Source organism: Dreissena polymorpha, chromosome 7 (assembly GCF_020536995.1).
Source record: "Dreissena polymorpha isolate Duluth1 chromosome 7, UMN_Dpol_1.0, whole genome shotgun sequence".
NCBI classification, from domain to species: Eukaryota; Metazoa; Mollusca; class Bivalvia; order Myida; family Dreissenidae; genus Dreissena; species Dreissena polymorpha.
The window spans coordinates 20,289,837-20,315,206 of NC_068361.1; the positions used below are offsets into that span (position 1 = coordinate 20,289,837).

Below are 25,370 nucleotides of genomic sequence, written 5' to 3' on the forward strand. Positions count from 1 at the left end.
CAGATCTTAGTAAAAAAGCTGACCAGGAAGGACCCATTACAAACAAATAGTTTCCATGCAGTTCTTTCGACAGAGTGTCATCTGTTTTGGGAAAAAGTCATCAATCTTTACAGAGAATTTGTATGTAAGAATTTGTTTGAGATATTGAATTTCATTTATTAAAACAGAACTACTCTGGATACAAATATATTCTCCCGGAAATGAAGACCTCACTCTTCATGCTCTTAGAACCATGCTGAAGTGTTACTCCTGTTAGCTCTTCGTAGGTGCAGTCGTTTAACTATGAGCCACAATTAGCAATTACAATAATATGATTATAGGTGTTACCTAATTTACGGGCAAAAGCTTTTTAAGTCTTTTTGATAACCATGTATTTTTAATAAATATATGGACATGATTATGTTCAAAATATAATAATTCATTAATTGTTGCAATAATAAAGTAATGCATCCAAAAAATCAATCTTAAAACAAGTTACATGTTCCAAGCTTAAAGATCTAGCCTCTTATATATTTATTTTTTTTCTAGCCACAGGAATTTAAAGCTGGTTCGGTGGCTGTGGCAAACATGCCATAATTTTTCAGACCAATTCCGGGACATTGAGTTAAATTGTCCGGGACTTTTGCCGATTTTCCGGGACATGTATAAAATGTAGCGATATTTATAGACATATGCATTTTTGGTACGTTTTTTTTTGTTTCGCATCGTTAATTTCAAAAGTTGGAAAGTCTATCCGAAAAACACTTCATCTATTAACGTCAAATTAAACATTACTACTAACGTTACTAGATACAGGCCACGTGTTTTCAGTGTAAGCGTTCTAAACATAGATGGTGACGTCACTGCGTTATTGATTAAGACCGGTGTGTAAGGCCAAAAAAAAAAATAGTCTTGGTTCAGGGAACATGGCCAGAAAAATGTAGGAGGGTAGGTAGGTTTTTTCTTTTTTTTTTTTTTTTTTTTTTTTTTTACCAGTCGACTGATTTCAGGGTGAAAAAGGGTCAGTTAATGCACCCATGATTGTTTAAACACTGACCAAATGATTAATATTGCACATGTGGTATTTAGTCGTTGTATATTATTCAATATTCCTAGCTCTTTATGCACTTCTTCAGGGCTAGCGCTTGCCCAAAATTTCTTTTAGCCAACCATTTTTTCTTTGTCTGTCTGTGATAGTGTGACCTTCATATTCAAAAGTGAACAAGCCATCTTTATGAGTCTCTGGTGTTTGGGGTGTGACCTTCAGAATTTTTTTCATCATGAGACCTGACCTAGTCTCCGACAGGTGCTCAAGAGTCTGAATAGTGGCTGTCAAAAGGAGGGTAACCTCAGAATAGCACAAGTCTTTCTTCTGGTACATTTTTTGATAAAATGGCAATGGGTTTGAGCGCATCGCACAGGAAGTGACCAGTGTACATTAATTTGAATGTTGCTATTGGTTTGTACAGGCTAAGGGCGTCACAGTACATTGATTTTGATTCATTATCAAAGCGAAGCCAATTGTTGTCAAGTTTCCATGACTCTTTGAATGTTCTAGTGTTTTGTGTTTTAATTATTTTTTTTTGTTATGACTCTTTTTCGTCCAACAACGCTTTAAGGTTAAAGACGCCATGTTAGCGACTTTAGAGACAAAGTGGTTACTTCCATTTTTATAGTAGTGTAGATGAAGGACTCTTCCTATGTGTTAAAAATTTGAAATGTTAATTAAAATTAAACCGCGCGTGTTTTTCACATTTTTATTTGATGTAAATACGCTGCTGTCAGTTAGCATAGTGTGCGAGTAAAACAAACAAATTAATTAATTATCATCTTTTCATTTCGATCGGAAATTGGCAGAAAGTTGTAACATCATCGACATAGAACTAATTATTTAATTATCACTTTTAAATTCAGATCAATAGACAGCTTGGAAATAATTAAAATATTGTCACGCTTCTTTTCATTTTTAATCTATAATAATACGACATTTGCGACCGGCCGCTATTTTGTTTGCAGACGACAATATTAACTGTGTATTCAAAGTGCACAGTGTCTGCGCATGAATGACCGAATATTACTCCATAGCTCCACCCATTTTTACATTTCATTTAACAACGTCATTTCATGTGTAAGCGAGCTCAATGTTGATTGGCCAGCTAGCATGCGCACTTCAATAACAATAAGGTCAAGCGATGTCTCGTATACACGTGCAGACCGGTTATTGTTCACTGTTCAAATTGCGAACACTTTCATTGAAACAAAGAGAAAAATATAGAAAACCAATCCAGGTTTAATTGGTGGCTGTTTTCAATGAAATTTTACGAGATTTTAGCATTTTCTTCATCAGATTTTTTTCCATGGACCAAAAAAATCGTTAGGGTCGGGGGCAAAAAATAGGGTCGGTCGGGTTCCCTGAACCAAGACTATTTTTTTTTTTGGCCTAACGCGTAGTTGTTGATACGCCTTTATTCATTTATAACATTTATATAATAAAAAATACAACAATACAGTACCGATAGATCGTCAACTCAAATCAATTCACAATACATACAACCAATCACAATAACATTTTTATATGCTTACTTTTTTACTCGACTTCTTTGTCGGTTAAACGTGCGAACATAAACTGCTTTTAATTTTTTACTCAGCGATGTTGGACTTCAGATGTGTGGAAAACTATCCTTTGCCCTTACGCAGTGGGAAATAATGACGTAGTCGATTAAAGTCAATTAAAAACCACATTAAACAATGCCGCCTTTTCGGTTTGACCGCGAACGTGAGACAATCGATTTGATAACAGGACCCCTGTTAATTGATCGATTTTGACACGTAGTGTAGTCTACCTATTCGGGTAGGCATTGTCATGGAGACGCTGCAGATATACACAGATTCGAGGTGCAGTTAAGCCTAAGATAAGGTACATGTATATATTGGATTTTGTAAATTCCGGGACATTTGACAGATTTCCGGGACAGCGGGACAAGTTCTTCATTTCCGGGACTGTCCCGGACAATCCAGGATGTATGGCATGTATGGGCTGTGGTATAGTGGATGGGGTGTCTGCTAACTGGCTTAGTCACTGGGAGGTCTCTGTATTGATCCCTTAAGTGGGAGCATTCTTTTGATAACCCTAAAGACATACTATGGCGTACCATTTGGGTTGAAAGTCAAGAAGACCTACAAGTTAAAAAGAGAAATGTACGTCGAAGTACAATAATTGTACGTCGACATACACATATAAAATACACTTCGAAGTATATATTTGTACGTCAAAGTACAATGTGTACTACAACATACATGTTTGTACTTCTACGTACACATTTTCTGAACAGCCAATCAAAACACTAGTCTCTTGAGCCGCTTGTCCTGAAGATTCATAATAAATGTTTAAAATCCCTTTTTTTTAATTGAGGACAAAATGAATAAAAATATAAGAATGTCAAAAAAACAACACATAGAAGTTTCAAGTATTTAATGCATTGAAATAGATTATATACAAATTTGAAGAAGATTCAATTGTTACCTTTTTTAAATTAAAATATTCAGCATATTGTGAGTATTTATTGATCATGCGGGGCTGAGTATCACGACCGTCCAGCGCATTACTGTGTAGGAAATTCCCAACAGTAACCAAACAGTTACCTCGTATTTTGTGATAACCATAACTTGCATAAGTCAGAGGTTAATTCCGCCACGCCAGGTCAATAAATACGCACAATATCTATGAGTAAGCGGTCGATAGTCGCATAATTTGGTATAAATTATAATAATAATAATGTTTAATAAATACGCACAATATCTATCAGTAAGAGGTCGATAGTCGCATAATTCGGTATAAATAATAATAATAATAATGTTCAATGTCAAATATCTCTAAAAGCAACAGACGTCCGGTGTCTTCTGATTGGCTAACACTCAAGGGTCGGTGAAAATTGTAAGTTGAAGTACATTTCTCGTTCTACCTATTAGGTCTTGTAGACTTTCGATGTCATGGTACGTCATATAGACACTAAGTACTGGTCCTACCCAGGAAACAGTTTGTTTCATCAAATGTCTCAATTCAACTTGACAGCTTGCTAAAGCAGTTGCATTTAGCATACAGTACACTGATTTAACATAATCAAAATCATGTGATGTGTCAAATCAATTTGATTGACAAATTTGACAGGATTTTTTTTAATCCAATAAGTTTTAGACTGTCAAATAACACACACTACATATTGAAAGCCATACCTGGAGCTTTCGTCTGTATATCTCTGACTTCATCAGAAGAATGATTTCTACTGTTGGGAAACGTTAACACCACTAATTGTCTTCTTATTTATTATCAATGTATAATTATGTGTAACAGCATAACAACATACTTGTTTCCCAATTAAAATATTTAATAAATACAGGTATCTTGCAGGTTTCTAATTTTATTTCGCAAACTATTGTTGAATAGTTTAAATTTTGTCGCCACTAAAAAACTAGCCATTTTGTAGCAATTCTGAAATCACAGTCTAAACTGCATACACATGGCTCTATAGTTACAATTTGAATGCAAATATTAGAATGCAACATTCAAATAACACATAACACAGTACATATATAAAAAGGTATGTGGTATTGTGTGGAGATACAAAACACTTCACATCATTTATTTGCACATAAAATAATAGTTACAAAATAAGTAAAACTAAAACACTGTCATCAACCTTCATTTCAAGAATATTTACGTTTATGAAATTACAAAGTGGTGTTATTGTATTACCTTTTACAAAATTAACATTGCTGGTTTTGTACTAGCCATAAAACATTTATCATGGATTAACAAGTAACAACCAATTTATTAATTACACAATAGAACGGATATCATATTAATTGCATTATGCATTTACTAAACAAGCTATTTGCTACTGTTTAGAATTACACTATCTTACTAAAAATGATCACAGGTACTTAGTGCTTTTACATACTTGTGTTAAGTTTTGTGTTACTAGTTTGACAATTATCGGCAGACACTTGTCGATATACAGACAAAATTTGTATGGGAACTTTCATATTTTTATGCCCCCCTTCAAAGAAGAGGGAGTATATTGCTTTGCTCATGTCGGTCTGTCGGTCGGTCTGTCGGTCCGTCCACCAGGTGGTTGTCAGACGATAACACAAGAACGCTTGGGCCTAGGATCATGAAACTTCATAGGTACATTGATCATGACTCGCAGATGACCCCTATTGATTTTGAGGTCACTTGGTCAAAGGTTAAGGTCACGGTGACCCGAAATAGTAAAATGGTTTCCGGATGATAACTCAAGAACGCATACGCCTAGGATCATGAAACTTCATGGGTAGATTGATCATGACTCGCAGATGACCCCTATTGATTTTGAGGTCACTAGGTCAAAGGTCAAGGTCACGGTGACCCGAAATAGTAAAATGGTTTTCGGATGATAACTCAAGAACGCATACGCCTAGGATCATGAAACTTCATAGGTAGATTGATCATGACTTGCAGATGACCCCTATTGATTTTGAGGTCACAAGGTCAAAGGTCAAGGTCACGGTGACCCGAAATAGTAAAATGATTTAGGATGATTACTCAAGAACGCTTTTGCCTAGGAACATGAAACTTCATAGGTACATTGATCGTGACCCGCAGATGACCCATGATTTTCAGGTCACTAGGTCAAGGTCACAGTGACAAAAATCGTATTCACACAATGGCTGCCACTACAACGGACAGCCCATATGGGGGGCATGCATGTTTTACAAACAGCCCTTGTTTCAGCATAATTGCCTTCAAATTGTTGATTTAACAACCCTTTGACATTGTTTGCACATCTGATCTTATTATACCACAGCTGATTTTTGTTTATATATAGACATATATAGACTTTTCAAAGTTCTATAAAAGTTCACACATATTCCATCCAAGTAAACCAACAGAACCAATAAAGATCATCACAGATAATAACTGTGTGTATAGCTTGGAAATTTCGATAGTTCAGGAATCCCTCCTTTGTTGATTTCTGTTAACCAAAACTGTCAGTTTTGCTGGATAGAATGGCTTGTATGATGCCCAGCTCTTTCCTTGGCAGTACAGCTCCTAAAAACGGAAAACCAACAAATATCTTAAATTTTGATCAATCATGCAGACAATTTATAATTGTCTTGTTGTTTTTTTTGTTGATTTCGAATGTGGAAGATTTTTTACGCAAGATTGTGGTATGAAAATCCAACGGTATCGGATTTTGTGGTTTTAGGCCTAAACTAATTATAGTGATATGTTACCTTTTGGGATATCGGTAAAGTGCGAGCAGACGAGGTGTAAATACGTTTAAAATTAAAGCTAAAAGACTAAAAAGTTAGATCGGAATATCTTTAAATTTTGTGAATAAATGTGTGTCTGGTGGATAACAACGAGAACGTACCAAAATATTGCTCATGATCACTCGTAAAACTTCTTTCTGAGAGCGAATGGAAAATGCGTCACAAATTCTGACAAATAAACAGTAGGGTGTCATTATTGAAATACCGCGAGAATACTGGAAGAATAGAGATGCCAACTATAATGTTTAAAACAATTTTTTTTTTTTAACAAGCGTTTGTGATTTGTCTGGATAATAATAACAATAAGATATCGAAAGGATCAAAACAAATAAATTCGACAGAAATCTGAGATTCGGCAATATATTAAAGACGGGTTATGTTCACCTAAATTGTGCTTGGTAAAGACTGTCATTATATGTAGTGAACCACTGGTCCAGTCTTCGGCTTATACTCACTGAAGAAGAGCATTCAGGGGAGATAATTGAGTAATGACTTAATTCTGGAACGGTTGCGAAGAAAAACAAATAATGCGAGAATATTTAGTGCAATTCGCTACACAATTATGATGTCATTGATATAACTTATCATGAGGTATGTATTTACATGTGATTTAGCATATGTCAAAGTGTTTTTGATTTGTTCAAGTTCATAAATAGCATCGTGAAAATATATGTCGCGTGGCAAATTTTTTTGAGTCGCATCCCTATATGGTATTCTTATGTAATTTTATGGTCTAAATTTCCATATGTATGAACGGTCAACGCCCACTTCGCGGGCTTTTGCCCGTATAAGCGATAATTAACTAATGTACGTATACAATGCATATCAAGCTCACTTACCTTTTGCATATGTTTTTGGCCAGAGCCATCTGTTCTTAATATCAGGGCTTTTTTTTCCTTCTGTGAGAATGACCGTTTTTCACAATTTTGGGAAATTTGTGACTCAAATTTTAACAATTTCAAGAAATGTGCAACTCAAATTTTTACTATTCAGGGCTTGACACTAACAGTGGTCCAGTGACCCTGGGTCAGTAAGAAAAATAGGGAGGACCAGTGAAACTAGAAATTAGGTTGATCCGTCGGACCAGTTAAAAATCCTGGCCAGCTTATTGTGAAATACTGGTGGAAAGCCGTTTTCATCAATAAAACAACTTTATATGTTCATAATAAACCGATAATTTCATAATTATTTTATGGGCCGACTCGAGATTGGGTTAAATTAGCAACATATTGGAAATTCAGCATGTTATCGATCCTAGCACCATCAGAATATACTTTGGAAATGTTTGCTAACCAAACAAATACTGTGTGATTATATAAAATATGTTCACATTGAGTAAAATTTCATGCAAAACAAACATTTCAACAATCAAATCGTTGAATATGGTGCTGTTCATACTAAGGGTTGGAAATGAAGCCTTTAAAACTTGAATCTAGTAAGAAAGTTTTTAATTAAATTTAACTTTCAAAGGGACTACAAATTCATCAAAATAAGTATCTGAGTGGTAAAGGGTTAACAAAGGTATCTGAGTGGTTCACATGTAAAGGGTTAACAAAGGTATCTGAGTGGTTCACATGTAAAGGGTTAACAAAGGTATCTGAGTGGTTCACATGTAAAGGGTTAACAAAGGTATCTGAGTGGTTCACATGTAAAGGGTTAACAAAGGTATCTGAGTGGTTCACATGTAAAGGGTTAACAAAGGTATCTGAGTGGTTCACATGTAAAGGGTTAACAAAGGTATCTGAGTGGTTCACATGTAAAGGGTTAAGCCAAGTTTTCCTTGAATGAGGCTCAAATGATTGATAGTAAATGTAGCCTGTTACACATATTGCAGCATCTAGCTGTGAGTGCTATGTAGCCTGTTACACATATTGCAGCATCTAGCTGTGAGTGCTATGTAGCCTGTTACACATATTGCAGCATCTAGCTGTGAGTGCTATGTAGCCTGTTACACTTATTGCAGCATCTAGCTGTGAGTGCTGATGATGCCGTATAGATGAGTAGCGCAGCTGCACACTACCACGAGTCCAGTCAGTTCATTCATCAGCGCTACGAGGACACTGCGCAAACCATCTTTGTAAGCAAGTATTACTTCCACATACCTAGACACTAGCAAACCATCTTCGTAAGCTAGTATTACTTCCTATTACATAGACATGCACAAACAATCTTCGTAAGCTTGTATTACTTTCACATACCTAAAAGGTTGTTGTGGCATTGTGGATATGGTGTCTGCTGGGTTTGATCTCCACTGTGGCATCTGTAGATCCTCTCCAGGGACATCAAGGTTTACCCAGGAAACATACTGCAGGGCATTTCAATATGCCTTAGGCCTTAAGAGGCAAAGAGTGAAAATGGCTTTTGCAACCAGCATAAAACCAGAACATCCTGCGAGTAACTCGCTGTCTGTTCAGGTTTCATGCTGTTTGCTGCTCATCTGTAACTAAGGGTTGGAAATGAAGCCTTTAAAACTTGAATTTAGTAAGAAAGGTATTTAATTAAATGTAACTTTCTAAGGGGCTACAAATGTGTGAAAATACGTATCAAAGTGGTTAAGGGTTAAACTAAACACGTCCTTAGAAAGTGATCTTGATCAGGGAAGCGGACAACGACAACAAGCGAGGCATGGTATTGTAATGCGCATGGGGGGTTAGAGGGTTAGGTTTAGGGTCAGTGTAAGGGGTCGGGTTAGGGTTAGGATTTGCCTTTACCCATACCTTAACCCTAACCCGACCCCTAACACTAACCCTCACCTAACCATAACCATGGGTTATCTCCCATATACCATGCCTTGCTCGTTGTAATTGTCCTCTTCCCTCTTGATCATGAAAACAATTAGGTAACATGTCATACTTTCAAACAATTTTAAGCCCTTGGCCTTACTTACAGAATCATGTGCAATGTGTACTAGATTTAAATTAACATCTACTTCTTGCAAGATTATGAAATAATGAGAATGAAAAACTGTTTTGCCATATGTACTTGTTTTTTATTCATGAAACTCAATAAACCTGTTTTGTTATATTTTAACAAACTGCTTTTGTTTTCTATTATTGCAAAGCTCATGAACCTTTCTGTATTATTTACACAACTTTTGTATGCCCCTGGTAGGGTGGCATATAGCAGTTGAACTGTCAGTCTGTGTGTCTGTCCGTGTGTCTGTCCGAAAACTTTAACATTGGCCATAACTTTTGCAATATTGAAGATAGCAACTTGATATTTGGCATGCATGTGTATCTCATGGAGCTGCCCGTTTTGAGTGGTGAAAGGTCAAGGTCATCCTTCAAGGTCAAAGGTCAAAAAACTAAATCCAAGGGAAGTAATAAGCTTTAAAGGGAGATAATTATCTGTACCTGCCAAATGATAAAAAAAAAATCAAAGCGGCGCAGTAGGGGGCATTGTGTTTCTGACAAACACATCTCTTGTTTTATTGCAAAATTTGTTATCGTAAAGCATTTTTTTTGTCAGTACCAATATAACAGGTTTAAATTATTTAAACGATGTTCCTGGAAAATGCTGTTTTACTTTTTAGCATCATCAACAGAAGGCCATTCAAGACGAGAAGCGTCGCCAGAAGAATCACGCACATTTCCATCACTCAAACGCATCGCTAACCACCCAGCAGTCAGAATTCAGTAGATTCGGGAACCACGCCGTCGTTATTCAAGACGGGGTGAAATCTAGCTTCGGGTCAGCAGCTAATGTGTCACATTCTTTGCCCGGGAATCACCTACATGAGCACACTTCTCCCTCATATCAAGTCACCGAGAAAGGCTTGCGGGCAAGTGGCGATGTTAACCTTCCCATTCCCGTGAAATCAAGTGTTTGTAACATCACTTGAATGGCCTTGTAACAAAACCTTGTAACAATTAGTAGCAGTCAACGTTGCAAGCGTAGCCGTATTTGTGAATTCTAATAACTGAATCATCTTTTCTTGGAGAAGATTCTTTCTTTAATTGGTGGAGAGGGAATTTTTCTGTAGTGGCTCTAGTGCATGCACGCTTGGTTTGAGGAATTGCTTTTGAGCAGTGAATATTAACTTACATATCAACTGTTTTAACACTATCCCTTCCTCTGTAAGGGCATCTAGCTGCAGCCAAATGCTTTTTTTGCATGAAGTGGTGAAAATAATCTGCACTCATTTAGCTTTTATTTTGGCATAGCTTTATTGATGTGTTCTTATTGTTTTGTTGTGTTTTAAGTAACATTCAATTTAGCTTAAATAATAGATATGTTTGTTGAATGTTTTGTGTAAGAACGTAATTGTTGAGGGTTGCATTATTTATTTCATTTACATTGCACATCATTTTTGTCACACATCATTGTTGAGTGGGTGTTTGTGCTGCAAGTTTTTGTTTCTAAATTGACCTAGAAAAGACTCAAGCAAACTAATTACTGTTTGTTTGTAGCCAGGAGCAGTGAAACTTTCAAAGCAAAGGCAATTAAGGCACCCATCGAGTGACTTGAAATATGTAGGTGAGTCCGGTGGCTCTGGAACCAGACCATATAATCTGGAACCGTCTTTGACAAACAAGGAGCAAACCGGAAATTTCTCTGGAAGTGTTTTCAATGAGAAAAGTGAAATATTTAAACACCAAGTTTTCAATGAGAAGGATTTGAAAAAGGGATATTTATCCGTCAAGGACAGAAATTATGAAAGTTTAAGAGGAGATGAAAATGATGAAAGGGATGTTAGTGAAAAACGGATCAAAGTCAAGCTAAATGAAAGTGAACACGGTGGCAAATTTAGCAGTTCAAAATCAAAATTAGACCAAACAGATAGAGTGGTTAGTCCTGTTACTGAAGTAAAGTTTGTTACCACAGATTTGATAAACCAGTCTTCAGAGCAAGTGAAATACAAGAGAAATACAGCTCAAGATCTGGGTATTCCAAAAGGTCGGTCAGACTCAGAACATCCCAGTCACCCAGTCTCCGTGGATGAACCTGTAGCCAACTTACCTTCAGATGTACCAGCATATGATGAACAATTTGATAAAGTTATAAAGGACACAATACAAAACATTGCCTTTGATGAAATCGATTCAGTTACATTATTAAGGAAGCACAGGTCACAGTCACTTAAACAGCCCCTTGAGATTGATTCTAAGACTTTAACCTGGGTACGAAAGGAGAGAAGTAGTTCCTTACTTCAGTCAAGCGGTCACGGTACCTACCCTGGTCAAGCTAGAGTGCGCCGAACCGGCTCCATTCATCGGACACCTCTCCGGAGCAATATCTCTGTTAACCGGTGTGTGTCGTTTAGACGGACCCCTTCAGGCTCTCAAATAGTTTCCGTGGAAACCACTGTTTGATATTGGTTTTGGTTAAGATAATGTGAACAATATTATTCAGTGTTAGTTTAACTGTGTACATATTTTGGATTGTAGAGACTTTGTTTAATCTGCATGTTAGAGATGAAATGCTCTGTTATTCCGCAATTGTTGCAATATAAATCATATTGAACATGCGTAAAGCACAGATAGTTGTATACAAGGTTTTGCAATACTAGTGTTACAAGGCATAAGTACTGAAATCTGTTGTATTAATTTTGTGAGCTACTTCCCCGAACAAATCATATTAATCTTGTGCAAGGCATACGGATGGTTGTATTAAGTTTCACAGCTATATGGTTTTAACAAAGTATACTTAAACTTGTGTATAGTTGTATTCAAGTTGTAACCATGGAGATTCATCCGATACTTGAATTGGACACGATCCCGAACCCAGGCCTGTGGTACGTCATGTCCGGGACAGGAGAGAGTCCTAGCATGCGCGTAGGCCAGTCATGCTCATACATACCAGGAAAGCACGAGACTGACAACGGTCACCTGTACGTGATAGGGGGTGCAAACCCCAGCGGGCCATTCTGTGACACATATGTTCTGGACCTGAACACTCTAAGATGGGACTTCATAGATTCTCCCGGGTTCCGTGCACGGTACGAACACGCAGCATTTACTCCAGAGTCGGATCCCACGAAAATATACGTATTCGGAGGAGCTGACCAGACTGGGAATATGAACGACGTGCAGGTGTTGGATACTGATATGAACACTTGGAGCTCAGTATCTGCGTCTGGTACCCCTCCATCAGAGAGGACTTACCACTCGAGCGCAGCAATTGTTGGGGATCTGTTCATAGTGTATGGTGGTGGACATTGCGGTGCAGACCCGGTCACAGATAGACAGGTCAGTGATTTTTTTTCCCCACGATTACAGCCTCTCAAAGGCTGTTAACTAATGGCACAAAGTAACATTTTCTCCCAAAAATATAACGAAAATTTCTCAAATAAGATGCCAAACGTTTCCAATAAACTCAATAATTGTTGAGTTAATTATACATTGTTATATTTCAGTAGCACTTTATAATATCAATTTAAATATGAAGTAAAACATTAACTTATTTATGATGTTTCACAATTTCATGTTTTATTGGGCTATTTTTTGCAATCCAAAAGGCACAGGCTGTTTGGGCTTTGGTCCCTAAATTTGTTAAAATATTGGTTTCAAGGTTTTTTAAAATTGTGACAAAATTAGTCACACACTTTTTAAATCGTGATAATTTGAGTCACAAACTTCTCAAAATTTTGAAAATTTTAGTTGCAAAAAATCTAAAATTGGTTAAAAACGTCCATTTACTACGAAGGAAGAAAGCCCTGACTACAAAATATAAAGCAAACAAAATCACTGCAGGTTCACGCGTTTGATGTGAAGGCACACTCGTGGCAGACCCTGAACGTGAAAGGGGATTCCCCGAAGCCTAGACATGGTCATGCAGTGGTTGCTGTGGGTAACAAGGTGTGCATTCATTTTTTTAGTGTTTTTTCACACATTTTATTTCAAGTTTGCAAACAATATGAAAATAACTTAATAATGTAATGCCATCAGAGATGAAAAAAACAACATGCAACACATCTAAAGTTAGCTGTATAATAGAAGCCAATGACATACAAAGCATATAGGTTTGTAAAGTATCTCTACCTTTACATTTACATGCAACTTTGTATTTAAAAAAGGTGTACATTCACGGCGGTATGTCCGGGCCCAACTTTTACAACGACCTCCACGTATTGAATTTGGATAAGCTGACTTGGACGGATGTGAAACGCAAGAAAGTCTATCCGTCTGCGCGAGCTGCCCATTCTGGTGTTGCCATGGGAACCAACATGTTCATCTTTGGAGGGATGAATAGAGATGGGGCACTAGATGAAACTTGGAGGCTCGATACAAGTATGTGTACTACCAGCAGATTGTAATATTTTTATCATCTTTGTATACTTGTTATCCCCCGTTTAAGGCAGAGGTATATAGAACTGCATTGTCTGTTTGTCATTTGGTCATTCCGTCCGTCTGTCACAAAATTTTGAAATGGCAGGGGAAACCAATTCAACAAATGTTCTTGTTTATATAAGTTTTTATTAACTGTATTTAAAGTGACTGCAAACATGATGAGTATCAACCTTTAAATATGACGCTTGGTATACCAGTTATAATGCTATATTGATTTTTCTGTGATTTATAAAACTATTGACGAGCCATGCTCTTTTACGACCATGTATTCTCATCATGACAATATTGTCTTAATGTACCAGAACTTATGGGCCAGCAAGTGCAGTAAGTAGATAGCCTGACTACAAGTCAGAGGAGGAAAGTTTAATATCCAGTACCGCCACATGATATATGTTCCCATACAGCCATGTTCCCCCCTACATGGGATTCTAGAAAAGCTGATGTTAGTTACTGGCACTTACTAGTGTTTAACCAGCTTACCCATCAAAAGTGTTTGTTAAATGACTTTTGTGGTATAACTGCAATAATTTTGAAAAGGGCGAAAAAATCCGAAAACTAACAAAAAAATTGTAATATGAGAATAAACTGTAAAAAAACAACTGCCCAACTGTGTTACAGAGACCTCCCAATGGACAAAAATAGAATTACAAGGCCCTCCCCCCGCCTGCAGGCTAGACTACGGCATGGGCGTGGTGCAACTTAGACGCAGCCTTGGGGGATCAACAGGGGTCTCGACCTGTGACACGACCTCAGACGTTACCATGGCGACCAGACAGGCCCTTGACGTCCTCGAGAGAGAGATGCAGAAGCCTGGCAGCGCCACCTCTAGGAGTAGTTGTCCCGAGCTTGGAACACATGGTATTAACTGCTTCAGCTATTTTCTACCCTCTTTATAAAGTGCCAATTCCCAACCAAGGAAAAATACAAAATTCCTAATTGCTTTCCAAAAAATTCCTAAAAAGCAGGAAAGTTGCGTCAGTTTCATTCCAAAAGCCCATTATCTAAGTGAACAATTAAAATGATCACTGAATCTGAACACATCAGCAAAAAGGCATGTAAAAGAATATTTCGATGGGTTTGTGAGATTGAGTACCAAGCAATTAACACGACCCATAATTTCCTATCAGAAGATTGCATGACAAGCATTTCCTCAATTGTTTTGATTGGCTGGGTATTTGTACTTTTCCCAATGGGGCAAAATAAATCGCTAAGCTCATATGAGTTATCTTGGACTTTTCTTTATCAATTTCCTGTTAAAAAGTCAAAATGGGAAAAATCCTGATTTTCACTTGTCCCCTTCTATATCAAATATTGTCCATTATCTTGAATTTCGTAACTTGAAGTTGGCGTTGGCGTCGGCGTCCGGTTAAGTTTTGCGTTTAGGTCCACTTTTCTCAGAAAGTATCAATGCTATTGCATTCAAACTTGGTACACCTACTAACTATCATGAGGGGACTGGGCAGGCAAAGTTAGATAACTCTGGCATGCATTTTGACAGAATTATGTGCCCTTTTTATACTTAGACAATTGAAAATTTTGGTTAAGTTTTGCGTTTAGGTCCACTTTTCTCAGAAAGTATCTATGCTATGGCATTCAAACTTATTACACTAACTTACTATCATGAGGGGACTGGGCAGGCAAAGTTAGATAACTCTGGCGTGCATTTTGACAGAATTATGTGCCCTTTTTATACTTAGACAATTGAAAATTTGGTTAAGTTTTGTGTTTAGGTCCATTTTATTCCTACAGTATCAAAGCTATTGCTTTCATACTTGCAACACTTATTAACTATCATAAGGGGACTGTGCAGGCAAAGTAATGTAACTCTGACTGGCATTTTGACAGAATTATGTGCCCTATTTATACTTAGAAAATTGAAAATTTGGTTAAGTTTTGTTTTGGTCCACTTTACCCCTAAAGTATCATAGATATAGCTTTCATACTTGGAACACTCGCAAACTATCATAAGGGTACAGTAAAAGGACAAGATGCATAACTCTGGTTGTCATTTTTACGGGATTATGGCCCTTTTTTGATTTTGTAACTTTGAATATAGGGTTAAATTTTGTGTTTCCATCCACTTTACTTCTTAAGTATCAAGGCTTTTGCTTCCAAACTTCAAATACTTTCATGCTATCATGAGGTTACTGTACCTGGCAAGTTGAATTTTACCTTGACCTTTGAATGACCTTGACTCTCAAGGTCAAATTATTAAATTTTGCTTAAATTGCCATAACTTCTTTATTTATGATTAGATTTGATTGATACTTTGACAAAACTACTCTTACCTGACATACCACAATAGACTCCACCCAAACCATCCCCTGTGCCCTTCCCCCCCCCCCCTAATATTTTTTTTTTTTTAAATCATCTCAAAAAAAAAAAACTGTTAAAAAAAAAAAATATTCATTTTTATTATTTTATGTTTGAAATACCGTCCACCCATCGCACCCAAGAATCCCCCCATCCCCCCTCCCTCCCCCCCCCTCCCCCCACCCGAATCCCCCCCCATTTTTTTTTCTTTAAGATCATCTCACAAATTACCACTACACCCTCACACTTTACCCCCCCCCCCAATTTTTTTTTTTAAACTATTAAAAAACAAAAAAATTCATTTTTAGCTCATCTATTTTTTGAAAAAAAATTATGAGCTATTGTCATAAACTTTGCGTTGGCGTTGGCGTCCGGTTAAGTTTTGCGTTTAGGTCCACTTTTCTCATAAAGTATCAATGCTATTGCATTCAAACTTGGTACACTTACTTACTATCATGAGGGGACTGGGCAGGCAAAGTTAGATAACTCTGGCGTGCATTTTGACAGAATTATGTGCCCTTTTTATACTTAGAAAATTGAAAATTTTGGTTAAGTTTTGCGTTTAGGTCCACTTTTCTCAGTGAGTATCAATGCTATTGTATTCAAACTTGTTACACTTACTTACTATCATGAGGGGACTGGGCAGGCAAAGTTAGATAACTCTGGCATGCATTTTGACAGAATTATGTGCCCTTTTTATACTTAGAAAATTGAAAATTTTGGTTAAGTTTTGTGTTTAGGTCCATTTTATTCCTTAAGCATCAAAGCTATTGCTTTCATACTTGCAACACTTACTAACTTTCATAAGGGGACTGTGCAGGCAAAGTAATGTAACTCTGACTGGCATTTTGACAGAATTATGTGCCCTTTTTATACTTAGAAAATTGAAAATTTGATTAAGTTTTGTGTTTAGGTCCACTTTATTCCTACAGTATCAAAGCTATTGCTTTCATACTTGCAATACTTATTAACTATCATAAGGGGACCGTGCAGGCAAAGTTATGTAACTCTGACTGGCATTTGGACGGAATTATGGGCCCTTTATACTTAGAAAATTGAAAATTTGGTTAAGATTTATGTTTTGGTCCACTTTACCCCTAAAGAATCATAGATATTGCTTTCATACTTGGAACACTCGCAAACTATCATAAGGGTACAGTAAAAGGACAAGTTGCATAACTCTGGTTGTCATTGTTACGGAATTATGGCCCTATTTTGACTTAGTAACTTTTAATATATGGTTAAATTTTGTGTTTCGATCCACTTTACTTCTTAAGTATCAAGGCTATTGCTTTCAAACTTCAAATACTTTCATGCTATCATGAGGTTACTGTACCTGGCAAGTTGAATTTTACCTTGACCTTTGAATGACCTTGACTCTCAAGGTCAAATTATTAAATTTTGCTAAAATTGCCATAACTTCTTTATTTATGATTAGATTTTATTGATACTTTGACGAAACTACTCTTACCTGACATACCACAATAGACTCCACCCAAACCGTCCCCTGTGCCCTCCCCCCCTCCCCCCTTCCCCCCCACCTCCCCCCTCCCCCCCCCCCTATTTTTTTTTTTTTGTTTTTTTTTTAAGACCATCTCACAAATGACCACCACACCCTCACACTATACCCCCACCCCATCCCCCACCCCACCCCCCCCATTTTTTTTTTTATTTATTTGTTTTATTTTTTATTTTTTTTAAGATCATCTCACAAATTACCACCACACCCTCACACTATACCCCTCCCCCCCCCAATATTTTTTTTTTAAACGGTTATGTTTGAAATACCATCCAACCATCGCACCCAAAAAATCCCCCCCCCCATCGCCCTTCCCCCCACCCCCCCCCCCCCCCCCCCGCCCCCAATTTTTTTTTTTTTTTTTTTTTTTTTTTTTTTCGCTTTTTTGGAAGATAATGTAATAAATGTCCACAACCCCACACTATACACCCCTCTTCACTCCACCCCTCCCTCCTTTGTGATTGAAAATGAGAGTCCCTTCACCTTTAAAAAGAAAATAGATGAGCGGTCTGCACCCACAAGGCGGTGCTCTTGTTTATATTTGCTTTTAATACATTTTTAATGCATACATGTCATTTGTTATATTATTATGCCCCCCTTCGAAGAAGAGGGGGTATATTGCTTTGCTCATGTCGGTCTGTCGGTCGGTCTGTCGGTCGGTCCGTCCACCAGGTGGTTGTCAGACGATAAATCAAGAACGCTTGGGCCTAGGATCATGAAACTTCATAGGTACATTGATCATGACTCGCAGATGACCCCTATTGATTTTGAGGTCACTATGTCAAAGGTCAAGGTCACGGTGACCCGAAATAGTAAAATGGTTTTTGAATGATAACTCAAGAACGCATACGCCTAGGATCATGAAACTTCATGGGTAGATTGATCATGACTTGCAGATGACCCCTATTGATTTTGAGGTCACTAGGTCAAAGGTCAAGGTCACAGTGACAAAAATCGTATTCACACAATGGCTGCCACTACAACGGACAGCCCATATGGGGGGCATGCATGTTTTACAAACAGCCCTTGTTCTAATATTGATAAGCTCACATAAGCACAAAGTACTCATGGGTAGCTTGTAGGATACTGAGATGTTCATCGTTAAGAAAGCTTAAAGGCAGAGTTATCATGAAGCAACACTCTGACAAAATGGGACATTATGCATGCGCGTAAAGTGTCATCTCAGATTAGCCTGTGATGTCTGCACAGACTAATCAGGGATGACACTTTCCTTTATTTACTATTAATTTTTCTTTTGTAATGGAATTTTGTTCTAAGCGAAAATCAAGTCAGGGGGGAAAGTGTCTTTCCTGATTAGCCTGTATATATTGCACATGCTAATCTGGAACGACACTTTAGCGCATGCACCAAGCCCATCTTGCCAGAGCATTACTTCAAAATAACACTTCCTTTCAGCTTTCTGTTAGTATGACTTAATTGTTCATTGTCGGCTCGGGTACTACTTACATGTATCGAGTGTTAGAATGAGAATCTGAATACCATAATGAGCCTCAAATGTGTCTTGTTTGGAGAAAACTGGGCATCATACATGTGCGTAAAGTGTCGACCCAGATTAGCCTGTGCAGTCCGCACAGGCTAATCAGGGACGACACTTTCGGCTTTAATGGTATTTTTAGTTTCAAGGAAGTCCCTCCTTACCGAAAATCAAGTTTAGGCAGAAAGTGTCGTCCCTGAATAGCCTGTGCGGACTGCACAGGCTAATCTGGGACGACACTTTACGCACATGTATTATGTCAAGTTTTATCAGAACAAGACACAAATTGTCAAGCAAGCTTGCATAGTCAATCCATTTACTTCAGATTTGCGAACTAACAGAAAGCACAAAAGCAAAGTAATCTATGTTTGTTCATCCGGTAATCACAAACTTGTTTTTAGAGTCCAATGGGTCAGGGGACAGAGCTGACGCCGGGCCACATGACTCACCGACTGAGGAGTCTGTCGGTGATGTAGATGGCGCTGAGTGCTCTACAACCGAGCCCGTGGCATCGTCAACCACGGATGGGGACAAGATGTTCACACTTTGTCTACTGCACGGGGGAATGGATACAGAGGGGGAGGTGTTTGATGATGTGCTTGTCTTCAATCTTGAGACGACCTAGTTGTTGCTCTCTTTTTACAAACTTAGATCTAAGAAATATCTCCACTGGTACGGAAAGGCCCATAGGTTTGGGATCTGGCATTTAATCCATTCCCACTTAGAAGCTGAGTGAAAATGGCAAACAGCATAAAACCAGAACAGCCTGTCAGTAACTTGCAGTCTGTTCAGGTTAAATGCTGTTTGCTGCTCACCAGTATCTTAGGGTTGGTAATTGAGCTGTTAAAACTCAAATCTTGTTAGAAAGTTCTTTAATTAAATGTAACTTTCAAAGGGACTACAAACACGTCAAAATACATATCTAAGTGGTGAAGGGTTAAATCATGTGACAGGGGTTAATATTTGCCTCTGAGACTTATTGCTTGCCCCATTTTTACGATCTCATAATCAGTCAAGGCTCTAGGATAGGACATTACACATTTTCAGCTTATATGAAAGAGTTTGGTATTTATATTGAAGATTTTTTTACTTAAACACAAAAAAATCAACGAAGTGCATATCAAGCCCAATTGAGAGTTACTTTTTTCTTTCTTCAATTTTATTTGTTTTGTTTTTTTCTGGAGCTTTTTAGATTTAATGTTTACATTTATCAATATAAATCATTTAATGACCAACTTTAATACATCTCAAAATCTGTAAAAAGGTCCCTTTAAAGTTTATCATGTAAATATTGCATCTAAATTAATTGTTAGCTTTATTTACTACATGCATTTGGCTGGAATGTGAATGAACAAACTTATTTGTATTATGGAATCTCATCAGTTTTTATGAATAAGAATACAAGGATCACAAGTATTATTTCTGCTGGGATTACATATCAACATGGATAAGTATATACTATGGTCATAAGTACTCATGGAACCCAAGGTCACATACTCATCAACAGTGATCATAAGTGTCTTTTAGGATGATAAATAAAATGGGGGTAAATATAGAGTGTAATGTTGCGTGTGAAGAAAATGCTGCTATTGAAAGTGTTGTAAACAGGTTTGTTATGGATGCTGATTACACTATTAAGGGTGATTCTATGCATGAATTATAGCATAAGAGTTTGTGGAATAGTACAATTGGCATCTTTCAGCATGTATGAATGTTAAGATTACTGATGTTTTGTGATTTATGAACATTAAATTTGTAAGCCTAAAGTGTATTAAGAGCCTAAAGTGAATGTGAAGTATTAGGCTTTTTTGCTTACTTTTTGCTTTTGCAAACATTGTTAATGTATGATTTATAAATGTATCTACATATGAGCTGGGCTCTGTGAAAAGGGGGTTTAAAGCATGTGCGTTAAGTGTCATCCCAGATTAGCAAGTGCAGTCCACACAGGCTAATCTGGGACAACACTTTCCGCCTGACCTTAATTTTTGCTATGAAGATACTTTTTTAAAACTAAAAATTACATAAAAGTGGAAAGTGATCTCCCGATTAGCCTGTGTGGACTGCATAGGCTAATCTGGTACAACACTTGACGCACATGCATTAAGCTCCCTTTTCACAGAACACGGTCCATATGTTTTGGCTCTCCTGAGCATGCAGTGCTCATGGTAGGCTTTTTTGGTCATCCTTTGTCCTGCATTCTGTGTCTGCAGTCTATCTTAAGCTTTTTAGAGCTTTAGAGACCATATTATTTCATTCAATCTTGATTAATTATTTTGTTAGATGGTAAACTTAACAATATCTTGGAGAAGTTGAAATCTTGGTCAGTTGTGTTCTACAGCTAGGTCAACTAGAAAAACCTTGTTACCACTTTAGAAGCCACATTTATTTCTCAATCTTTATGAAACTAATGCTACTCTTGACAATATTGAGACAGGGTTATAATTTGGGTCTTGGTCATCCGAAAAGTAGGTGAAATCTTATATAAAAAAACTTGTTTTCAATCTAGAGGCCATATTTATGACTCAATCTTGATAAAACTTTGTCAAACTGCTTTTCTTTTTCATAATTAGGCTAAGGTTGAATGTTGGTCATGTTCTTCCAAAAACTAGTTCACCAGGTCTAAAACTTTTTACCATGATTCAGTTTTGATGAAACTTGGTCAGGACCCATTTTGTCTTGACAATATTAAGGCCAAGATGTAGTCTGGGTCTGGGGCATCCACGTTAGGGGCAACATTTGTGACTCTAGCTTGAAAAACAGAATCTTTATCTTGCAATATCTAGGCCAAGTTTAGGTCTATTTCAGGTGTGTTCAAAAACTAGTTCACCAGGTCAAATCTTAACAAACTTGTTATCACCCTATCCACCACATTTATGATTCAACCTTGATGAAACTTGGTCATGTTTGAATCAAGGTCAGATCACCAGGCAATGTCTTCAACAATGTCTGTGTACTAAAGGGCCAAGATGGCTCTCTAGATTTTAAATTTTATTTGACTCTTATTTTTGCATTTATAGAAAGTTTGCTGCAAATGTTGCTTTGAAACAAAAATAACCATTTTGATCTTCCAAAGTTTTGTATTGTGGACTATTTTAACCCTTTTTCAATACTAATCATGTTGAAAATGTTTACAGATACTATACGTTATTTGTGAAGTCGGTTTAAGAGAGAAGAATATTAAGTAGCAAAATATTACATACTTACATCAGCCATCATTTTCGCTTGAGGACAACAAAATTTGCTTTTATTTTGAATATGTTGTATTTCAAAATTAAAAAAGACTATAAATATCTTGTTATTGAATAATATGCTAATTGTTGTGTGATTTAAGAAATTAACATCCCCCACTGTGTGTACATATATACATAATCCTTTCATTCACAGGGGTGTTTGCATTCCATTTGAATTTTTGGGAAATAAGCTGCTAAAAGTACATATGCTGTGATTGGTGCAAAAATCTTGACCTCACATTGTCAATTTGTTTTTTGTTTTAGGAATAGGTATAAATAGACGCTCCTCATTTTTTTAAGCATTCTCTGCGTGTACATGTTTGATCATGCCCGGCGACATATTTATCATTCTTTTTTTTTTTAACTTTGTTTTTATGGACTCCTGTCTCTCTCGTTTTGCTCAATTTATCTGCTGGTAGCTAACAATGATGTTATGGTTTGCTCACGTTTGAGTCTTGAATCAATGATCCTTATAAATAACTGTATAAATTCACAAAACAGGGAGAAGTAGTTTATCTGAAAAAGTTATTGCTAATCGGTTATTACAAATTTTAAACTGATATTTCTCTAAACTCCGCATGACACCATAAAATAAAATAATTTTGCGATCTTTTTGTTCGAAATAATGTGAATGCTTCTGTGTAGCCTGCGACATCTTGAGTCCTATTCTGTCTCTATCATGGGGTAAATTGAATCTATGTTAATGTTGTTTTATATTTCATGCTGTTAATGATTCTAGCCAATGAAAACATTTTGTTTTCAGAAATCAGCAGTGATTCTAGCCAATGAAAACATTTTGTTTTCAGAAATCAGCGTTTATGGCTATGCTAGAGTGTGCTGATTGTTTTCTTATCATTGTCTGATATTTGTCTGTAATTGGAGTATTTTTGCGATGTTAAAAATAAAAAAGAGTCAGTTAGTTAGCTAGGTTTGCAGCCAAAAAACAAGTGTTATTATTTGTTTGCATTTTATACTACCAGTATGTATTTTATTTGTGTTTGTTTCTTGGTATGCTGCATTTAATACTCATAGTTGTTTTTAAATGTGTATATGTGAATAAATTGCTTTGTTGAAATTAATAAGTTAACATAAAAAACATAAGTTAATACAGCTTTAATGTTCTATAATTAAGTGTGATTATAAGTTGTTGATAAAACATAGCATGCAATAAAAATGTAGGAGTAGATGTATAGAGCTTTCCAATATAATTGTCACTACATTATTACAGATTTTAATCAAAAATCATGCGGAATCAAAATCAATATGCACTTAAAGCTTTAATATTTGAAATCTGTTCACATTTACAATTATCTTTGTTCAAGTGTTGTTTGTTGTAAGTTGTAGATCATTTCAATAATGTTTGTGTTATTCTTCTATATATTCTGACCAAGCTTCTGTTGTTACACTATTGATTAAAATAGATTTCAAGCTTTACACCTGCACTGTTTTTATTTATTAGTTACTCCTCTTACAAACATATTACTAGTATGTGTTTGTCTATTATTCTACCGCACAGATGTAGAAATGGAACATGACATTCAAAGACCCATCTATAAATTTCCTAGTATTTTCACTCCGTCTTCACTATAACGGTAATAAATCGAGCTGCACTATCAATTATGTCAATATTCGTTGTCAATTCTCCTACTATTGTCATTTGTATTTGGCTAAACCAAAACGGATAATGGCCCCCTTCTGGAAAAAGTGTGCAAAACATACATTTAGTGTACGTTTAGCGTGTGTTTAACGTGGCAGTATTGGCACTGCGTTTTATGTGCGCTTTTTCTTACCAAGTGAGTTTTTATCAAATCAAAAAACAAATAGGAACTGCGTCAAATGTGCGCTTTATGTGGGTTAAAGTGCGCTTTTAACTAGATACGAAAAAGTATTCTTATGACTGTGTCAAAATGTGCGCTTTTATGTGGGTAAAAACTGCGCTTTTAAGTGAGTTAATGTATGCATTTGTATAAGTATGTTTTTTGCTGCCATTCATGTTTGTAAAATGTGCGCTTTTATGTGGGTTAAAAACTGCGCTTTTAAGGGGCTGCAATGTGAACTTTTTTAAGTCAGTACTGATAAAAGCGCACATTAAACACACTTTAAGCGAAGTTTTAACCCACATAAAAGCACACATGTTGGTAAAGTGTGCGCTTTTTGGCGAGTTTAACTGCACTCAAGTGAGTTAAAAAGCACACATTCAACCCACTTAAAGCGCAGTTTTAACCCACATAAAACGCACATTTTACGCACATGAATGGCAGTCAAAAACGCACTCTTAACCCTTTCAGTGCGGGAACAGAATTTTAAAGGCCTTTGCAAACAGTTTGGATCCAGATGAGACGCCACAGAACGTGGCGTCTCATCAGGATCCAAACTGTTTGCTATTCTGATAGTATTCTTTGAAAAAAAATCGAAGAAAATGCTAATTTTAGAACTTCAGCAGACGACAATTTAGCAGACGACAAATTTCCCAGCATGCAAAGGGTTAAAAGCACACGTGCATTTAAGGTGCATCTTTTGCCTGAATAAAGTAGATTCAATTGCATGATGTCAAAGTTTTAAAATGCAGATATGCAATGAAAAATAAAATGTAGGTTAACTAGTATATTTTAAATAATTAAAAGATAAATACATTTTACACTTTTATATAATCCAACATTATTCCATTTGTTAACATACATGATCAATTTAATTTTAATGATGACAATTTGGTGTGAAATACATAATTAAATTACAAACAAACATACTTATAAAAGGATACTTATAATAACAATAATACATAGGAAAAATGTTGACTCATGTTGAACAATTATTATACACAAAGAAATTAATATAAACCGGTTATCTGGTCTTTGAGGCGACGGAGCGCGGCGCTCATTTTCCTTTCATCCCTAGCCACAGGTCGCCGGTCGGATTTCTTTGCATCTATCTGTGCTCTGTAATGAAGTATTGAATGATACATGCTGATTAGTTAACTTTTCACTTAATCTTAAAACTTATTTTGATACTAAGCATTCACAAATACCTCATTAATGTTTCAAGGTTATGTTTTTATCGCACAACCGCGGTCTGAATGACTTGATTTTGGTGGAATAAACTTTTACATTAATATCATGAGTTCAGGTATCCCATTTTAACATCATCTACATTAGAAGGATTTTAAAAGATGTTTTTGAAACAAGGAGGCAAATTACTGTGGCTTGATTTTTATGCCCCCCTTCGAAGAAGAGGGG

The 25,370-nt window shown here is 36.6% G+C and overlaps 1 protein-coding gene across 4 annotated transcripts; it reads left to right on the forward strand.

Moving 5' to 3' along the window:
* On the forward strand, window positions 1-23,571 carry LOC127838441 (rab9 effector protein with kelch motifs-like). 4 transcript variants are annotated; one of them, XM_052366228.1, is made up of 8 exons: window positions 17-124; window positions 8,255-8,368; window positions 9,824-10,076; window positions 10,705-12,479; window positions 12,984-13,088; window positions 13,307-13,520; window positions 14,199-14,438; window positions 19,309-23,571. In XM_052366228.1, the coding sequence occupies exons 4-8, from the start codon at window positions 11,973-11,975 to the stop codon at window positions 19,530-19,532; spliced, it is 1,290 nt and encodes a 429-aa protein (XP_052222188.1). In that variant the 5' UTR covers window positions 17-124; window positions 8,255-8,368; window positions 9,824-10,076; window positions 10,705-11,972; the 3' UTR covers window positions 19,533-23,571. The 4 variants fall into 4 exon arrangements, with proteins under 4 accessions (XP_052222187.1, XP_052222190.1, XP_052222188.1 ...); XM_052366227.1 differs by having other exon boundaries at window positions 1-120; window positions 9,824-12,479; XM_052366226.1 differs by having other exon boundaries at window positions 9,824-12,479.
* The last annotated feature ends 1,799 nt before the right edge of the window (window positions 23,572-25,370 follow it).

Bases quoted from the DNA above. Each gene is read 5' to 3' on its own strand.
- LOC127838441 (XM_052366227.1), top strand. From the start codon at position 11,973: ATGGAGATTCATCCGATACTTGAATTGGACACGATCCCGAACCCAGGC. The intron at 12,480-12,983 runs GTCAGTGATTTT...AAATCACTGCAG, and splicing joins ACCCGGTCACAGATAGACAG to GTTCACGCGTTTGATGTGAA. The intron at 13,089-13,306 runs GTGTGCATTCAT...TATTTAAAAAAG, and splicing joins TGGTTGCTGTGGGTAACAAG to GTGTACATTCACGGCGGTAT.